Source organism: Apodemus sylvaticus, chromosome 5 (assembly GCF_947179515.1).
Source record: "Apodemus sylvaticus chromosome 5, mApoSyl1.1, whole genome shotgun sequence".
Classification (NCBI taxonomy): domain Eukaryota; kingdom Metazoa; phylum Chordata; class Mammalia; order Rodentia; family Muridae; genus Apodemus; species Apodemus sylvaticus.
The window spans coordinates 18115785-18136587 of record NC_067476.1 but is presented as its reverse complement, the minus strand read 5'-3'; the positions used below and the strand labels follow the sequence as shown (position 1 = coordinate 18136587).

Here is a 20803-nt window from a genome sequence, read left to right as displayed (position 1 = left end):
CATGCACTCTATACTCCACAAACTTTCAAGGAATGTCAGGCGTTTAATTGGAAAGGCATGAAGTGGGACTTGATGTCATTTTGTGTTCTAAAAGCAGCATACTCAGCCAGGCAGTGGAGACAGTGCAAGCCTTTAGTTCCAGCACTCAGGAGGCAGAGGCAGGCAGATCTCTGAGTCTGAGACCAACCTCTTCTACAGTGAGTTCCAGTTCAGTCAGAGCTATACAGAGAAACCCTGTCTTGAAAAAGCAACAACAAAACCATAGCATGCCCAGATACTGGGTCTATTATTGAGAAGTTTTCTGGGAGCTATTAGCCTGAGATGCCATGACTACACTGAATCTAATAAGCTTTGAAGAATTGAGTAGAGAAAGCAAAGTAACCAATTAGAAAGTTTTTAGAAATGCCCAGGAGGGGCCTGGAGAGAGCACACCCTGCTCTGGTAAGGGACTCTGCTTCAGTTCCCAGTACCACGTGTCAGCTCAGAACTGGACGGACTCCAGCTACTGCAGACCTGATGCCTTCTTCTCTGTGAACTGTTCTGTACTTAGCATTCATCATCTTCTTCACACTCACTAATCCTATTGATTCTTACTCCCACTTTACATATGCAGCTTAGTAATGCTTAGATTATGATGATATTTAATCATTTTGAAGTTACAACGTGTTATTAAGCAGAGCTGTGCCTAATCACAATACTGTTCCAGGATCTCCTGTGTGGCATAGCTATTTGCATATTAGAATATGCGTGTTGACTTATGCTAAACAAATACCATAGTAGGGCATTAGAGGTGTTGCCAAGATTGTTCCCTGCCTTTCTTTGTAACTTCTCTGGCTAGAGGAAGGTCTCAGGGCCAAGTGTTATGCCATTCCACGTGTGCTTAAGTTTGTTCTTCTACCTGGAAGTCCATTATCTTCCCTACTATTACTTGTCTCATTCAGAAATCCTGGTCAGTTACCAGTTACAAACCTACCTGTCTGTCTGTCTGTCTTTCCTTCTTTCTTCCTTTCTTTCTTTCCTCCTTCCTTCCTTCCTTCCTTCCTTCCTTCCTTCCTTCCTTCCTTCCTTCCTTCCTTCCTTCCTTTCTTTCTTTCTTTCTTTCTTTCTTTCTTTCTTTCTTTCTTTCTTTCTTTCTTTCTTTCTTTCTTTCTTTCTTTCGTTTTCTCTCTTTCTTTTTTTACGATTTTATTTATATGAGTACACTGTCACTGTCTTCAGATGAGGGCATCGAATCCTATTACAGATGGTTGTGAGCCACCATGCGGTTGCTGGGAATTGAACTCAGGACCTCTGGAAGAGCAGTCAGTGCTCTTAACCACTGAGTCATCTCTCTAGCCCCAGTCTGTCTTTCTAACCTCACCCTGATTTGCTTTTTGGTTTTTCGAGACAGGGTTTCTCTGTGTAGTCCTGGCTGTCCTGGAACTCACTATGTATGTAGACCAGGCTGGCCTCAAACTCAGAAATCTGCCTGCCTCTGCTTCCCAAATGCTGGGATGAAAGACATGTGCCAGCACTGCTTGGCTAATAATATTTTTTTAAAGGTTTATTTATTTATTATATATAAGTACACTGTAGCTATCTTCAGACACTCCAAAACAGGGCGTCAGATCTTGTTACAGATGGTTGTGAGCCACCATGCCGTTGCCAGAAATTGAACTCAAGACCTCTGGAAGAGCAGTCAGTGAGTGCTCTTAACCACTGAGCCATCTCTCCAGCCCCCTGATTTAGCTTTTATTCACTTTTTTCATCTTCCTTCATTGCCCAGGGCCTGTGAGTGCTAAATACCTCAAGCCTCAAGGTTATAGGATACCTTCTTGACAGCATAACATCTCTGAGAACCCTAAGCTACAGCCCAGAGACTAGCACATGAATGCAGACAGTGTCCTGTCTGCCCTCCCAGAAGCTGTTTAATAACCCAGTAAAGGCTGCTGAGGGAAACTGCCACCTTCTGGTTGGTCTTAAGAATACCAGACTAAATTACATATGCACTGGGACTATTTTGGAAGTAAAAAAACTCTGAAACTTTTATGGCTGGTGATGCATAATTTTATTTATTTTTTAAAACTCATAGAACCGCATATTACAAAACAGTGAATTTTAATGGATATAAAAAGTTAATCAAACCAAATGTGTTGCAGTGGAGAGATGTAGTCAACACTGTGAGGATGGTATTAAACTGAATCACATAACCATACTGAGGTGGTGGGGGGAAGGGAGCTGGCCTTGGAAAGCAGTGTTTTGACTACATATTGTAATGGTAAGGACAAAACAATCATATACAAACAAAGCACTCTGGTTTGTAAAATTGTTTCTCTCAAGGTTGTATGTAAGGAATTCTGTCTCTACTTTAATTGAATACTGTAGTTGAACAAGTAAATACGTACACTATATTTGAGAGTCATCAACCAAGAAAGACTAGAATGAACATTTGGGTCAGAATAAGTGATAGCAATATGGAAGTGATGGGTGGGTGGGTGGGTGGTTAGGTAGGTAGGTGGGGTGAGTGAGTACACATGCATGTATTTCTAAACTAACCACTGTATGAGGATACACATGTGCGCGCACACGCGTGTGTGTGCGCGCACAGAGAGAGAAAGAGAGAGAGAGAGAGAGAGAGAGAGGAGGAACACCCATGTCTTATTTTAAGTGTCAGTAAAAAGAGTGAGGTCTCCATGGAAGACTAGTTGGATGCAGAGCTAGAACAAGAAAAATAAAAGAAAGCCAGGAGAGTGTTAGAATGCTAAAACAGGAGGAACTTAGAGAGAGAATGGGGTGGGGAGCCTGAAGAAATGGCTTAATGGTTAAGAGCATTTGCTGCTTTTGCAGAAGTACAGAGTCTGGATGCCAGCACTCATGTCAGGCAGCTCACAGTCACCTTAAAGTCAATCTCTGGGAGATTCAGGACCCCTTTCTGACCTTCACAGGAACCCACATACACTTAATAAATAAGAAGGACAGTCTGTGGGAATGTGTGAGTGCACAGGGCACAGTGAAAGGACACAGAACTCAACCTGAGAGCTTCCAGGAACCACTGTGGTTCTAACTTGGTAACAAAATATCTCTAGATTTGTCTGTTGGCTTGAGAATAAGAATGTGCATGCTCACACTGATAGAAATAACTAATTGAATGAACACAAGTGACCTTTCTTCTGTATGAAAGACTTCCATGATAGAAATACTAGTCACTATTAGACACACGACACAATAGTTCTGACTTGCAGCCAAATTCATTGAATGGAGCCCAATAGAAATGAGCATTGGTTTTTAAAAAAAAGTCTAAAAATAATTAATAACTAGAAAGGGGAAATTGTTTCCAAGGATAATTTAATTTAGCTAGAATGTAGTGAGGGTTGGAGTCTTAGTCAGGGTTACTACTGCTGTGGTAAAACACCATGACCACAAAACAAGTCACAGAGGATCCCAGTGTTCATCACTGAAGGAAGTTGGAGTGGGACCCTGAAGGCGGGAGCCGACGCAGAGGCTGTGGACTGGTGCTGTCTGCTGGCTCTCTCACAGCTTACCCTTCATGGCTTGCTTCATGGCTACTTTTTTATGAAACCCAGGACCATCTACCCAGGGATGTCCTCACCCACTATGAAGGCTGGGCCCTATCCCTCTCAATCACTGATTAAGAAAATGCTATACGCAGGGCAGTGGGAGTGCCCGCCTTTAATTCCAGCACTTGGAAGGCAGAGGCAAGAGGGACTATATGAATTCAAGGCTGGCTTAGTCTACAGAGTTCCAGGATAGCCAAGGCTATGCAGAGAAATCCTGTTTTGACAAAACAAGAAGACAAACAAGCACGCCCTCTTTGGACTATAAAGTTGGCTCCGTGGTTAAGAGCACTTGTTATTCTTGCAAAGGACCGGGGTTAGATTCCCAGCACCCACATGGAGTCTCACCACTTCCTTATGAGGTGCAGACATATGTGTAGACAAAGCACTCACACACACAAAATAAAGTAAATCTGAAAAAATTTCTTTCAAAGAAAAGAAAATGTTATAAAATCTTGCCTACAGCCTGAGTCTATGGAAGCAGTTTCTCAATTGAGAGTCCATCTTTTCAGATGACTCTAGCCTGTGTCAAGTTGACATAAGACCCTAACCCCATCCCCATCCCCATCCCCATCCCCATCCCCATCCCCAGCCCCATCCCCATCCCATCCCCATCCCCATCCCCAACCCCAACTCCAACCCTAACCCTAACTGTAACCCTAGTTAGAATCTCCAGTAAGTGTAGCAGTATTGTTTACCCTGGTAAGATGATCCTGAGAAAAGTTCCGGCATACACACAAAGGTGAGGGTGTAGGGACAGACAGACAGACCCCCAAGAGAGAGACAGAATGAGCATGAGGTTCATTATCAGATTACTCATGAGAAAACTTAGGAGCCCCTATTGGAGGTCCCTTTCAAAACAACATTGTAGGAAATGCTGTTGGAAAGTGTCAAGGTTATGAAGACAAAGACTGAAAAGTTGTTACAAATTGGAGAAAACAACAGAGACATTTCCAAATGCTGTGTTAGATTCTGGTTTGGCTTCTGGGCAGAGAAAACATCAGCAGGAATCTGAAGAAATGCTATGAAAGCTTTTACTTTTGCTAATAGCATTGAACCAAAATTAATTTCTCAGTACTAATGAATAGTGTCTGGCTATACAGGGATTGACGGAAGGAAAAACCTAGGTATAGAGCATGTCGAACTAGCCATGCTGTTTTGCTATTCGATAGATGTGACCTTACCTTAAAATGTTTACAAAAGGGGGGTGGGGCTGTCGAGATGGTTAAGTGGTAAAAGCACTTGCTGCTAAGTCTGTTGACGTATATTCAATTCCCAGATCCCACAAGTTGTCTTCTGACCTTCATATGCATACCATGGCACATGCATAGCTACATGTGCACACACATTTTCATTTAATAAACATAACATTTTAATATAAAAAGTTTGTTTTGTTACTTTTTTGTGTGTGTGTAACAATTCTAAATTTTTTTCTAACCCAAAAGCCAGTCTAGGTTCACATATTGTACTTTTTCTAAAAAGATTGATTAACTGATTGATTGATTGATTGATTGATTGATTGATTTTATGAATATGAGTGTCTAGTGTTCAGACACACCAGAAGAGGAAATCAAACCCATTACAGATGGTTGTGAGCCACCATGTGGTTGCTGAGAATTGAACTCAGGACCTCTGGAAGAACATTCATTGCTCTTAAGTACTGAGCCATCTTTTGTTTTTATGTCTCTTATTATGGCCTTTAATTAAAAATAGTTCTTCATTTTCTTTGTCTTTAGTAACACTGTTGATTTTTAAAGCAAGTAGGTGGTTTATTTCATGGATTAGTCTTCAATTTAGATTTCATTAGATTCAGGTTACATAGTTTGGGCAGGAATGTCATAGAAGTGACGCTACATCCTTAGTATATATCAAACATAACAAAAGCATTTGATATATTTGTTACACTATTGCTGGTATTAACTTGAATCATAGAGTGAAATGATGTCGCTTGTATAAAGGGCTCTGTAGATAATGGATGTCCTACTTATGGTAAGAAATAAGGATTGGAAATCTCCCAGGAAACAGATCACAAAGGATCTTGACAATCTGACAAGCTCAGACTTAGCCACCAGACTAGAGAAAGCCACCAACAGGTTTTGAACAGGGTTTTGGTGTAGGTTGTGTCATTTTCTGGTTGAGGATGACAGATGTGTGAGGTCCTGTGTAGGGAAAGTGTACATGCTGCTTCTGCGCAGATAAAGAAATGATGTCGCTGTTTTCATAAGCTAGGACTAGAACCTCAAGAGAGGCTCTCCTGTAACACTGAGTTCTGTGTGCTGGTATGATTGGGAATTCAGGGTTAGCCTCAACTACAGTTAGCTCGAGGCAAGTTTGGGCTACATGAGACCCTGTCCCAACAAACTATAAAGAAAAAAAAATAATAATAAAAAAATAAGACTAAGCGCTTCAGAATTAGAAGACCTAGACTGAAGTTCCAGCTGCCATCTTCCCTGTGCAGCTCTGAGCAGGTATCTGCCTGGTTGCTTTGTCTAGAAATGTGTGGGGAGTTGTGAAGATCTAAGGAAACATTGTCTGACAGTATTAGAGACTTTGAGATGGGTTTTATCAAAGGCATTAGTCATTTTAGCAAAGGCATTAAGCATTTTCATGCTGTCTTGACAGATTTTACCATCTCTGATCAATGAGTATTATTGTTAACTTTACATTCTTTAAACCAGCTTTAAATCGGCTTTTTTTTTTTTTGAGGGGGGTGGGGTGTTCAAGACAGGATTCCTATAAGTAGTCCTGGCTATCCTGGAACTCACTCTGTAGACAAGGCTAGCCTTGAACTTAGAGATTGGTCTGCTTCTGCCTCCTGAGTGCTGGGATTAAAGGCATGAGCCACTACGAGTATTTTAATACACAGTAGATTAAATATATACTTGAGTTTATATACCATCTAAAAGTCTTATATTTCTACTCTAAGACACTTGTAGTATAGGAAGTAAAACTAGGGAGAAGCCAAACTCTAGGGCTGTTTCTGCTGTCGCCTCATTTTTTTGAGTCTCAGTGGGAGTGGACTAATTTTGAGTTTTGCCCAAGACAATAGTATTTTAACACACAGTATCATGTGCACTTTTTTAAAGTCTGAGATGAGTGGTCCTTTAAACAAGAGTGAGGTTTGCAAAGTTCTTCTCGTCTTAAGAACAGTGAATGTTGGATCTCTTCTCAAGTATGTCTCCAGTTTTATCTGTCAGTGATAAGCCTTCTGTAGCTGGGAGTTAAAGGTAAATAAAACATGTGAGATGTCACTATTGAAATTGGGAATGTTTCAGTGTTGCCATCCACTGTGAAAGATGAGGAACGTATTTTAAAGACTTTTAAATTTTAAAGTTAGGTTGAAAGAGGAGTTCTGGACAACAGTTAGTATACATTTATTTTCAATATAGGCTTTTTGTTTTCTAAATTCAGTAGACTATGTTATCCCTTATATAGATGACAATATTAACAACTCATGCAAACTTGAAAAAGGACTCCTGGTTTAATTAATCCCTGTGTCCTTAGCAAAGACCCTGGAGAAGGGATCGTTACCGTGAGCCTCTTTATCTGCCAGCTTCTAGCCACAGCTTTTAGCCACACTGTTTGTGATATAAGATGACAAGAACCAATATTCCCTTTGCTGTTGATATCCTAGATTCAGAAGAATGAAGAAATTTGACCATAATTACACAGAGCAGGCAGGATTTAGGGCCACACCTGTCTGTTCAGAAGTATATAATCTTTGAGTACACCGAGAATGTTTACTTGAAAGAAGATGCAACTCCTTTTGGGCTCTCATTACTACAGAAGCTGTCATATTTGGAGCGCCCACCTTTTGAGGCAACACCCCCACCCCAAGGTTGTTATAGCTGACTTGTTTTCACATGGCGTGTTGGTTTGCCCTGGGTTGTTGGTGTTAATACTGCTTCCCTCAGACCCTCATCACAGTTGTTCAGAAAGCTGCTGGGGACAACATCACTCCCTGCATTGCTGCTGTCTCCATGCTCGGCAGCTAGAGTCCACAAGACTGGCAGCCTTGGCTTCTTAGGTCCTGCCTGTATTAGCTCTCTGGCCTCAGTACTCACTATTCTTCTCACACATACCTCATCCTCCCTGAATGCTTTCTCCTGATGTAACCGTTTGGAAGTTCCCAGAATAAATAATCTTTGAGCCTTTTAGTACACCCTTTTCCTTCCTTCCTTCCTTCCTTCCTTCCTTCCTTCCTTCCTTCCTTCCTTCCTTCCTTCCTTCCTTCCTTCCTTCCTTCCTTCGTTCCTGTTTACTTATTTATTTTGATTTTTCAAGACAGGATGTCTCTCTTTGTACCCTTGGCTGTCCTGGAGCTCATTTTGTAGACCAGGTTGGCCTCAAACTCTTAGAGATCTGCCTGTCTCTGCCTCCCAAGTGCTGGCATTAAGGGAGAGCACACTACCTCCTGTTGAGCCCGTCAAGTCACTCTTTATTGAACTTGAAGTAATCTTTTTCTACCTTCCTAAATCCTCCTATAAGATTCAGTTCCCTGCGTGGTGCCCCCTTATTAGGAACTTCCATTTACAGTGATGCACGGCATAGTGATGTGTGTCATGCATATAATGCCAGCATATAGGAGCAGATGGCAAAGGAGTTCTAGATCAGCCTCAGCCAAAGGTCACACTCACTATATACAAGGTGCTCTCCTTTATTCCCAGCACTTGGGGGTAATAGAAGTTTGAGGCCCACCTTATCTACAAAACAAGGTCACAGCCTGTCTGCGTTACTTAAGACTATCTTTAAAATTTTAATTGATTGATTGATTGATTGATTGATTGATAAAATGATGATAATAATAGTAATGGTTGTTGGTATTGTTTTGTTTTGCTTGTCTGAAACTCTGGTCCCAGGGTACCTAGCACCCTTGGCCAGCCTCCCTAGGCACCAAGTACATTTGGTGCACAGACATACATGCAGGCAAAACCCCAATATGCATGAAACAATAACAACAAACCCCTATCTAAGTACCATTTGGGGGATGGTTAAAATGGCTCAATGGTTAAGAGTACATGCTGCTGTTGCAGAGGACCCAGATAACCTCTGTGGCACAAGGCATACGCACACACACATACACACACACACACGTGGTGTGTATGTGTGTAAGTTCCTTCAGCTTCAGCTTCCTTTTTTGTAAGGAAGAATTAGTGAGGCCGATGTTCCAGTTAATAAAAACTAAAAATCAAAAGCCCTGTTTTCCAGGGTCGGGCACCTGCCTGGACAGGAGTGTGCTTCTTAGCATGTATGAACTGCTGGCTCAAGTCCCATAAACACGACAATATAAAGCAAATAAGTAAAGCCAAAAACCTTGTCCTGATTCTTTAAATTAAACTTAGGAAGAGAATGAAATATATTTCATATTAAAATGCAGGTGTTGTTCTCTTCTCCCACTAAAATGTCCCTCAGACTTGAGATGTGGCCACATTCTGGAGAGATATTTGTACCTGGGACTTGTTAACAATATCACCATTTTTGCTGAATATCTTGAATGTATACAGTATGTATAATATACATCTAGTGCCTTGGGGATCCAAAAGTATCTGCTGCTTATAGAGCAACTTACAGTAATAAAGTACACTTGGGTCCAGAAAAGCCTGTGTTCTAATCTTAGTTTCACTGCTTACTACATTTTACTTTTAGCTAGGTAAGTTTACATGTATGTATGTGTGGTTGGTTTGTTTGTTTAACTATGTGCCTCTGGCTGTCCTGGAACTCACTATGTAGGCTGGCCCAGACGGCACAGAGATCAGCCTGCCCCTGCCTACCGAGAGCTGGAACAGATAAGTTTTCATTTTGCTCGTAAACAACCTTGAATGTGCTCTGACGGTCTTCTGTTTCCTTCTAGCTATTAGAGAAGATGGCATGCCCGGAGGCCGGAACAAGAGCATTGGCCCAGTCCAGGTGAGTCCTATGCCCATTCTCTTAGTGTGTTCTAGAAGCTCAGTAACGTACGTGCTCCTGGGGCTATTTGCCTTGTGCTCTCCTCTGCCGCCTTTGCTTTCACTTCTGTAAAAACTGCTTTTATAGTCTGAGTGTGAAAACACTTTTAGAGTCTTTTATTTTTTTTTAATAATGTGCATTGGTGTTTTGCCTGCAAGCATGTCTGGGTGAGGGTACCAGGTTTTGGAATTACAGACAGAGTTGCCATGTGGGTGCTGGGAACTGTACCTGGGCCCTCTGAAAGAGCATTCAGTGCTCTTAACCGCAGAACCATTTCTCCATCCCCCATTCTTAAAGTTTCAAGTGTTGGAGTTAATGGGTTCAGTCTCTTCCTATGATCCCTCAATCCTTCCTAAAATTTCATAGGCAATGAACTCAGTTCTGATTCTAACCCATACAAAAAGTTATTCTTCCACTTTGATCCATCACTTAAAGTTATAAGTGACTTAGCCTGCAAAAAACACCTTGTTGTTCATGTTCTTAGAGTAAAATAGGAATAATTATATTTCACTTTGTCCCCTAGGTATCTACCAAGTTCCTACTATGCCAATCTATATACTGTGGGCTCAGTCTAATGAGAGAGTCAGATGGTAGATAGACACCAAGGTACAATGAGACCTAAGAGAAGGTGCCCAGAGAAGCTTCTCTTCTTTTTGGAGGCTGGAAACACTCGGGAAATGGTTCTTTAAGGTGCTTTTGAACTGATTCTTGAAGGGAAAGGACGAAATAGGTGTGTTAAGAACCTAAGCAAGGTTTATCAAAGCTAGAGAGAATGGACTGAAATGACCCACAGATCCTTAGAGAATCACAGAGGTATTTAATGAAACTGGACCATTAGGCACATGTCATAGAGTGGCAGCCTCTAAAGAGTGACCTCAGCTGTCTTTACCATGTCTCCTGAGAAAAGCGTTTGTGGGACCAGCCTGTACTTCCTGTTCTTACTTGCTAGCAGAAGAGCCTCGGGTTAAGGGAACTGGATCTATTTTATGACATACCCATCAAATGAATCCCCAAGCACATGAAGAGCTGGGATCAGTTTTGTGAATTTTTGCTATGTACCAAGAAACAATTGCTTTTGCAAATACAGGAGAGTGTCATATAGAGATAAAAAAAATTCTTATGCTGGGTGGTGGTGGCACACGCCTGTAATCCCAGCACTCTGAGAGGCAGATTTCTGAGTTCGAGGCCAGCCTGGTCTACACGGAGAAACCCTGTCTCGAAAAAAAAAAAAATCTTATGAGAATGGTTTTAAATGGATTTGCAGAGAGACACACATATTCAAAGAGATACAGGTAATAGTTTGAAGTAGTACAATGAGCGCAGATCAGAATGTGAAAAGAGAACCAAGAGATAGCTCATAAGAAAGTTAATAGAGTGGGGCAGTGGTGGCGCACACCTTTGATCCCAGCACTTGGCAGGCAGATTTCTAGGTTCAAGACCAGCCAGAGCTATACAGAAAAACCCTGTCTTGAAAAAACAAAAACAAAAACAAACAACAAGAAGAAAGTTAATAGAATTTCTCCAGTTAAGTATAAACAGATGAAAGACCAGAATCTAGAGATATGTACAGATATATGGGAAATTTCCTGCTGTGGGAATACACAGTACATACTAAAACCAGGGTTTTAGTTGTGCATATTTGTATGTAAAACTTTTTTTTTTTTTTTTGATTTTGGTTTTTTTCGAGACAGGGTTTCTCTGTGTAGCCCTGGGTGTCCTAGAACTCACTCTGTAGACCAGGCTGGCCTCGAACTCAGAAATCCGCCTGCCTCTGCCTCCCAGAGTGCTGGGATTACGGGCATGTGCCACCACTGCCCGGCTTGTATGTAAAACTTCTAACTTTACTGTTTTGATTTGATTAATCAGGCATTTTATACCTGTTATTTATCTCTTGAAAATTAATTTATTTTAGTCTATACTAAAAACATGTGATTGCTTGTGTGTGTGTGTGTGTGTATATATTGTGTGTGTTACATGTGTGGAGGGGGTGCTTTTCACTGTGTAGGTCTTTTATCGTTTTATAATTTTGTTACATTTGTATGCTATTCTATGTGAAAATGTTTTCTTAAAAATTTCTTTAGATTGTTTATTGATAGCATATCACAAAAGAATTGGTTTGTGTTGATTATGGATTTTAAGTCTTTGTTGAATTCATGGGCTAAGTCTAACATTTTTTTTTTTTTTTTTTTAAAGATTTATTTATTATTATATCTAAGAACACTGGAGCTGCCTTCAGACATACCAGAAGAGGGTATCAGATCGCATTACAGATGGTTGTGAGCCATCATGTGGTTGCTGGGACTTGAACTCAGGATCTTTGGAGGAGCAGTCAGTGCTCTTAACCACTGAGCCATCTCTCCAGCCCTAAGTCTAACATTTTTATAGGATCTTAAGAGTTTTTGATTTCATGTCCTCTGTGAACACAGATAATTAGCTTCTTTCTGCTTAGCTGCCTTGAATTTCTTTTTATTATTTAATTACTTGGTCTGAGATTTCCAATACTCCATTGAATAAGAGTACTGAGGTTGGCACCTTTATTCTGCTCTTGTATTTAGGGAAAAATCTTTCAATATTCAACATCTGACACTAGCTTTGGGTCTTTCATACCTGACCCTTATTCATTCTTTTCATATTTAGGTGTAATAGATCATTTAGTGGGGGAAATTCTTAAGTATTTTTACAATAAAAAAATCCTCTAGTACAGTTTTGACCCCTTTGGAAGGGTTGAACCCTTTCACAGGGGTCACCTAAGAGCATCAGAAAACACAGATATTTACATTATAACTTATAATAGTAGCAAAGTTACAATTATAAAGTAGCAGCAAAAATAATGTTATGGTTGGGGTCACCACAACATGAGGAACTGTATTAAAGGGTCACAGCTCTAGTAGCACCAACCACATTCGTAGTGCTGTGTAAGTCTTCTGCTGTGCCAGAAGGAGTGTAAACGGTTCCTTTCAGAACTGAGACACCAATGCTCATTTGCTGCTGTGTTTGTTTTTAATACTGGACATATTGTTTTGTTTGGTTGTGTTTTGTTTTCCCTATTTATTAATGATGTATTAGAGCTGTGATCTGTAAGTTCTTGGTCGGGTCCGCCTGCCTTTGCCTTCTGAGTGCTGCTGGGGTAAGCCTGTGTGCACGCCCAGCTTGGGTTTAGCTAGTCTCAATGAAGGAGAGATGGGTTTTCATTTTATTGAAAAAATATTTTATGTCATATTTTATAACTTTATCTTTGGTTAACTTCCAAGTCTGTCTGACTTTGACCTGCATACTTCTCTGCTCTAGCTTCAATGTGATAGCCATGAGCTACAAAAGAGTAATATTGCCTCTTTTGCCTCTGAAACAGAGAGCTTGTGGGACTTGTCTTGCCCAGAAGCATCTAGCTGGGAAAAAAAAAAATGAAGTCTGAACCAGGTTAAGCATTCCCAACAAGTTCTGTCCTCCATGTTGACAGCGTGTCCGTGGTTGCCCACAGTCCTGCCCCATGGGGTTACGGGGGAGAGATGGTCCCCATGGGGTTATGGGGGAGAGGTGGTCCAACTCCTAGACAAGTAAACTGCCTTCATGGGTCGACTCTTCTCACCAACCAATCTTTATTTCATGTTCTCAAACTCTGTTCTTGTTGTCCCCCCACCATCAGTCTGGCTGCAGTGATTTCAGAGTACTAAGAACCCTGAAAGGAAAAGCTGGAGTTTGTTTTTTATGTATTTATGACTTAATTTTCAGACACAATTACTCCATTTCAGTGTATACACCAAACAATTTCGGACCAACCCCTTTGTTTATCTTCTAGTTAAATCCTTCTGCCCTGTAGTCTCATTAGCATTCGGTCCTTTTTTAAAAAAAATAAAACATTATGATGATGATGATGATGATGATGATGATGTTTTTACACATGTGCCCATGCATGTTCACATGTGTGTACAAGCACATTAGTGCCATAATTCATTGTTGGAGGTTAGAGGACAACTTTGGGGAAGTCTGACCTCTCCTTTCACTTTTATATGGGTTCTAGGGATCAAACGCAAGTCCTCAGGCTTGCATGACAAGCACCTTTACCTGCTGAGACATCCCACTGGCCCTGCTTGCTTAGCTGTCTAAAAGCTTCTACTTATGATCATAACACTTAAGGGTTGTCTCAGAGACTACTAGAGCAAATACAATTGCAAGTTTGAGCCAGACGGGCCTGGGGGAAAATGGCCTTTGAGGTTTCCATAGAAACAACATGTAAAAATTCCTCTGGCTCCTCCTCCTTAGTACTTTGCTGTGTTGACTGACTGGTTAGGCCTCAGCCCTAGATTAGAAACTGTATCAAAGATAGTTGTTCTCTATAGAGTACTAGACTGCTTACTAACATCTGTGTTCCTTCCTCATACCCCTGGCCATATCTAGGCACACATGTCTTAATGCAAACTCTGATTTCCTCAAGTTTTATTCAATAGACTTGGGGATATCTTTCTTTTAAAAAATCCATATGAAAGTGTGTACCAGTACTTAACAAATAAACACTTACTTACTCAATATCCATTTATTGAGTACTACTTTTTTTCTAGGTTCTATTGTGGTCTTAAGTATTAAAGAGGATGCTTTGTGATATGTTACTGTAAGAGTTCTATAATAATGACAGTCAGTATGGTGACACAAACCTGTAGTCTGAACCACTTGGAAGGCTAAAGCAGAAGGACTGCTTGAATCTTGGAATTTAAGACCAGCCTGGGGCACTGTAAACAAGACCCTCTCTCAAAAGAAAAAGCAACCCCAAAATGATATTGTAACTCTCAGTGCTTCCATAGTAGTTACTGTTGCTAGGCCCCTTTCTAAGTAAGTATCTGATTTGATTAATCCTCACAAGAATCAAATGAGGTAGGGCTTTTGTTCTATCTACCAAACAGATGGAAGTACTTAGCTTCAGATAAGTCAATAACTTTCCCAACGCTGTGCTACAAGTGGTGTACTCTAGATTTGAACACAGGTCTGCCCCCAGAATTACACCATTACCACAATATTTTATTTCCTTTCTCAGAATCCACATAATTAGGAGCGTGTAAATAGCAGTCGGAAATTTAACAAGGAGGTAATACTTTTTATTGGGTAGGGCAAGTAGAAGATTGTCCTGGAAAACGGAGTTTCCTTTAGGAAGGTGAAGACTCAAAAGGGGCTCGAAGGTCAAGTAAAGGGCCCAGGGGAGAGCAGTAATGAACCACGGTTCTCGCTTGTGATTATGAGAGACCTTGAGTATAAACTCTGATTCCTAAAGAGAGAACAGAAGGTATCTGTGGCACCAAAGCTAACATGTATCCATTTCTTATCAAAGATATCAGAAGAAGAAATTGAAAGAATCATGTCTGGCCAGGAGTTTGAGGAAGAAGCCAACCACTGGAGCAACCATGGTGATAGTGACCACAGTTCCCCTGGAAACAGGGCTTCAGAGAGCAACCAGCCCTCACCAGGCTCCACACTGTCATCCAGGTGAGCTAAAAGCAAACCCAGTGTCGTCATATGGGCCCCATGCAATGAGTGATCCTCCAGAGAACTGCAGGAGAGTCCACCTCTGCCACTGTCTGCTTCATGCCCCTGGGCCCTCAGACTCGTGGGGAACAGGATGGTGCAAGGCCAGGTCTTTAACAAAGTCCAGAACAAAGCATGATCCATCTCATTTGCAGACTGCTCAGTGCGGCTCCTTGTGCATGCCTACTTGTTTAGCAGTAATGTTTCAGTAGACTGTTGAACTGAGTTAGAGTTTTTCTGACTTGCCAGCGTTGGTGTTATCGGGAAATTCTAGATTAAAGCCTCTTGAGGCAATCTTGCTTTCTTAAGTTAGCTGATAGTTGTAAGGATAGCTTTGAGCTACCATGGGAAGGCTCCTTACCCCAGAAATCTTTCATTTAAGACAAGAATTAGCAGATATTTTTATGAAATGTCATAGTAGGGCATTAGAAAGATGACTCAAAAGTTAACAGCACTGACTGCTCTTCCACTGGTCCTAAGTTCAATTCCCAGCAACCATATAGTAGCTAACAACCATCTATAATGGGATCCAGTGACCTCTTCTAGCATACAAACAAAACATGCAGAGAGCACTCATATACATAAATAAGTAGAATATCACAGAGCAGATGGAGCCTGTGGAGATAGCTCAGTTGTAGATCAGAGTAGATCAAAGTGATTGATCTGCAAGTGTGAGTCCCTAAGTTCGATTCCTAGCACCCACATAAAAGCTAGGTGCTGTGAGTAACAAATGGATTTTGTCTCCTCTCAGCACTAGAGAAACAGATAGGAGGATCTCTGGGGCTCACTGGCTAACTTAGCTGAATCAATACGCTCCAGGTCCTGTTACACCCTGTGTCAAAAGTATAAGGTGGAGAGCAGTTGAGAAGGACACTTGATGTCAATTTCAGGCCTACACAAATGTGTACAAGCACATACACAAATGATAAAAGAAATTCTCCTGTTTAAAAGGGTCATTCTAGGACAGGCAGGGCTACTTAAAGCCAGTCTCCAAACAAACAAATAAATAAATGAATAAAACTTTAAAAAGTCATATAGTTACTATTTTAGACTTTGTAAGCCTAGCCTGGGTCCTAACTCCCCAGCTTTGCTTTAGTGCCTCAAAAGTAGCACAGCACACACTCCATATAAAGCAATGCATATGGCTTTATTCAAGGAAAACTTAATTTGTCAAAAATAGGTCATGGGCTAGATCTGGCCTATAGGTGCAGTTTGCCAAATTCAGTTATAAGAGATACATCCATGAAAGCTAAATGATTTTTAAAATTTTAATTAGCACTGGGCTGGTGAGGTGGCTCATGTAGTAAAGGCCCCTGCTGCAAGGCCTGGCCACCTGAGATGCCCCAGGACCCACGTGGTGGAAGAAGAGAACTCCCAAGGTTGTCCTCTCACACAGGCACTGTGGATTCCCTCACTCGTGAGCCCTTACACGTGTATATATGCATATGTATAGATGGAATTTTTTACAGTTAATTGGGGAAATGGTTAGGCTTCTCCAAAGGAGAGGAAGCAGGAAACCATCTTCTTCAGAGGCAACTAGAGTGTTTTATTCCATTCAGTTGTATCCCTGTTCTTTCTTTTTAATAGTTAGGAACTTTTAACAGTTAGAGACTTCCGGACCTCAGGGTATGCTCCATGCTAGCTAGATACTAGATTAGGGTTTTAGACTAAGTCCACTTAGCCTGTCCTATGCCATTATTTTCCTAATGGTAAAGCAACAATAAAAGCACACATTTTAGTCACCCTAGATTAAGAGTATATATTACAAACTCTTCAAAGCCGGGCCTTGTGATAAAGGTCTACTGTCCCAGTTATCTAGGAGGCTGAGGCTCCTGGGCTACAGAGTAAATTCAGTTAGCCCTCCAACTGAGTGAGAGCCTGTCCCAAAATATGTTAAAAGAGGGCTAAGATATAGCACAGTAGCAAAGAACCTGCCTAGCATGAGCAAGGTGCTAGGTGTGACATTAGTACAAAGACATCCTCCAATTGATAGTTACTTACATTCCCCTATTCTGCTGGTCACATTAGTGTGACCTTGTCTTGTGGGTAGAATTTAATAGTGTGGACATGTATGTAACCTTTAATTCTATCTTGATTATTCACAGACTTCATGACCAAAGAACAAGGCATCTCTGAGTTATTTTCTTTGAGCAGGTACTCAACCTGCCATGGCTTTTCCTGATGTGAAGTTTTTCTCCCCAGTAGATCCGTGGAACTAAATGGATTCGTGACGTTCAGGGATCAGTACATGGGGATGTCGGTGCCTCCACATTATCAATACATACCACACCTTTTTAGCTATTCTGGCCACTCACCACTTTTGCCCCCACAAGCTCGAAGCCTGGACCCTCAGTCCTACAGTCTGATTCACCAGCTGATGTCAGCCGAAGATCTGGAGCCGCTGGGCACACCTATGTTAATTGAAGATGGGTGAGTGAATTCTGTCCTGTTTGGCCCCTTACAATCTCAAACCATCCCTACCATGCATCCATTGTATCCCAGCTTTGTCAATGAAGGCTTTGGTTCTTCATGTTTCCTTAATCATTTTATCAGAGAATTCTGGTTACTTTTCAGTTCCTGTGAAATTGGGATAGCCAGGCCTTTGTTTCTCATTGGATCTAAGTAACCCAAGCCCTGGAATGTTTGCTCTTGTGCCTTCTGGCACAAAATCAGGCTCTATATCAGGCCTAGGGTTGACCTGGCCAACAACAGCCCACGAGTAACCAACCAATGGCACATGACTGATAGCCTCTGTAGGCATGGCTATGTGGAAGAGATCTCAGTCTGCATTTAGTTCTACTTGAGTGTTGTGTGGTTAGCCATCTGGGTCACCTATTGTTGTACCCAGTACTTCTTAGGTAAAAAGCATGGGTTGCTAGAATCTTAATCTAACACCCCCAGAGGGCGTCCTGAGATCCTAAGATAGGCTCCAGTTTCAGAAGAGGAGACCTAAGTACCTACAGAAAGGATCTCACAAAGCTTTCGTGTAGTTTGGAGGAAGGGGATGAGAAGGAGACCATGGACCTTGAGAAGAATGGACTAGAGAAATATCTTATAGGAAAGGCTGAGCAGCGCTGGTTCCTGGACTGTCACCACCAGGGGGCGCAGTAAGAACAGGAAAGGCTTCTGAATGCCTCTGTTCTCAGCATCTTCTCCGCCTCCTGCCCTTGGGCATGTTTGTTTGGCTTTGGGTTTTGTTTCGATTTTCCTGCACGTGTAGGTGTTGTCCCTTATACTGGGTATGCTCCAGACCCACCCCATTGAAGTTTACATTGCCAAAATTAGAACAAGAATGAGTAAGGATTTCTTCTAAGGCTTGAAACATCAGAGAACACCACCATTAAGAGGGATAATCCCTCATAATTCCAGAAGTTTCTAAGCCTCCTTACCCCTCAGCAGCCTCTACTCACCAGATCATCTCACTGTGCCCTCTCCGCTCCCCCACCTCAGCTTTTTCTGGCCTCAACCCTAACCCCTTTATAAGAAGTTGAGTGAAAAGGGAAATCTGTGGTCAAGGGCAAGAGGCCTACTCCTGAGGAATCCCCTCTCCTGTGCCCCTAGCCTCGCTCTCCAGCTGATGGAGGTGACTGTCCTGTCCCACCCCAGGTATGCTGTGACCCAGGCAGAACTGTTTGCTCTGCTTTGCCGCCTGGCGGACGAGCTGCTCTTCAGGCAGATCGCCTGGATCAAGAAGCTGCCCTTCTTCTGCGAGCTCTCCATCAAGGATTACACGTGCCTCTTGAGCTCCACGTGGCAGGAGTTAATCCTGCTCTCGTCCCTCACGGTTTACAGCAAGCAGATCTTTGGGGAGCTGGCTGATGTCACTGCCAAGTACTCACCCTCTGATGAAGAACTACACAGGTGAGAGCGCTGCCTGGGGAAACCAAGCCGCCATCCTCCCGCTGAGGCCAGGCTGCCAGCCTCCAAAGGAGGAGCAGCAAGTCCTGTAGACCCAAATCGGAACCCTCACCCTGCCACATAGCCACGGGTCCTAAATGGATAGGCCAGTGGCACAGTAAGCCCCTCTCCCACAAAGTGACGATGGCGAGGAAGTGCAGTCAGACTGGCAGAATGCTAAGCTGTGGCTTTAAAGGGTTATCTAGGTTAGTAGGACGGTATATCTGGGAAAGACAAAATCTGAATTCTAACCTTCAGGGACTTGGGGGTCGCCTTGGGATCAGGTGTAGGCAGCTTTATATTACTGGTTCTTTCTCACAGCTTAGGTAGTATAGGTGCTGTTGAACTTGTTTAGGATGAGAAAGTTGAAGTTCGTGGAATCCAGCCCTTAAGGGTTTTTGATCTCAGTCTGCAGCCTGCCTGCGTGCTTGGGCTCTGTTGTGGGACCTGAGGTCCAATGAGGTGCAGAGCGAGCAGTGAGCCAAGCAGACTCCTGGCAGGCTCCCTTCTAGCTGGGCGCACTCTAACTCCTCCTCCAGAACAGCTCTTTCCTCCATGCTGTCCTGTCCTGTCCAAAATACTACTCTACTCACTTTCTTTGATGATCTTGGGCAGATGAGACCCTTGATTTCTGATCCCCAAATTAAGACAAGTATTTCTTTCAATAATTTCTCTGGTTTATTAATTTATTCATATGAAATATCTTACATAACTTAATTCACATTTAAATACACATTTCAATAAAGTACTTTTTGGGGGACAGTTTGAATAATAGAAGTTATATGATTTAACGGTACCCAGAACAAGGATAAATGAGATATGGAAAAGATGGGGTACTAGTTTCTATAATTCTCTTCACAGGTCGGGGGTGCATCAGTTCCCACCATCCTATATTTTACATAAAAACAAGGCCAACACTTAAGGAGAGAGCACAGCTTCAAGGCCTTTAGGAGCTCTGTGCACAGCTGAGTGGGAATCTTGGGACTGGCTCTCTCTTTTGCTTTTCTAGCATTGCCTTGCTCGCTGTCCGCAGGGTGCCCCTACCTGATATTTTGTCCTTTAGACAGATGAACCAACCCCTTGTCTATAGTGTCTAATTCATTGTTTCTATCAGATTTCCCGTTCTAGCTTATAACTTTGTATTGAAGGGCTGTTTGAGTAGCAGTAAGTTTGCTGTGATATTGTTGGTTTGTAGACTTGGCCTCAGGGAGCCTGGCTTCCCTGTTTGCTTAGGATCTACTAGCTCTTTCTGGGACTGATTACCTGTGGTGGTGGTGGTGGTGGTGGTGGTGGTGGTGGTGGTGGTGGTGGTGGTAGAGGAGGAGGAGGAAGAAAAATGATCAGCCTTTAAATTCTGCTGCCTGAAGTATGAACGGTTTTCCAGGCAGATACTCTGAAGGTATTACATATGTTGGGAGTTGTTGGGGGCAAGGCTTCTAGGAACAGAGACCATGTAGATAAAGTATCTGTCTATCGTTCCTTTTTCTCACCTTCTTTTCCTCCCTTAATGTCTAGTTCCATAGATTTAAACCCAGGGTCTTACAAGTGCAGTGTAAGTGCTCAATGATTGAGATGATATTCCCAGCCTCTTGACATATGCTATATAAGTGCTCTGCCATTGGGATGGCATCCCCAGCCCCTTCTTCATTTATTTTGAGATAAGATCTCACTAAATTTCCCAGGCAGACTTCCAACTTAGAATTCTCCTTCCTCAGTCTTCTGAGTACCACACCTAGCTTAGACATGTTTAAGTTCCAATTCTTATTTTATAGTAGCAGATATAATCTATAGTGCAAGTCATATTGAATAGATTTCACAGAGTGTAAGGACTATTCAAACACTGAGAGAAGGCTATACTTTCGTACTTGACTTGCCCCAAGAATAGACATTTGAGC

The 20803-nt window shown here is 42.1% G+C and overlaps 1 protein-coding gene across 2 annotated transcripts in view; it reads left to right on the top strand.

Moving 5' to 3' along the window:
• The window catches only part of Nr6a1 (nuclear receptor subfamily 6 group A member 1), a 185888-nt gene that overhangs the window by 155346 nt on the left and 9739 nt on the right, over positions 1 to 20803 (top strand). For both annotated transcript variants that reach the window (XM_052182425.1, XM_052182424.1), the window contains exons 5-8: positions 9406 to 9461; positions 14818 to 14972; positions 17217 to 17441; positions 18618 to 18872. In XM_052182425.1, the coding sequence (XP_052038385.1) occupies positions 9406 to 9461; positions 14818 to 14972; positions 17217 to 17441; positions 18618 to 18872 (691 nt within the window). The remainder of the gene's footprint in view (positions 1 to 9405; positions 9462 to 14817; positions 14973 to 17216; positions 17442 to 18617; positions 18873 to 20803) is intronic.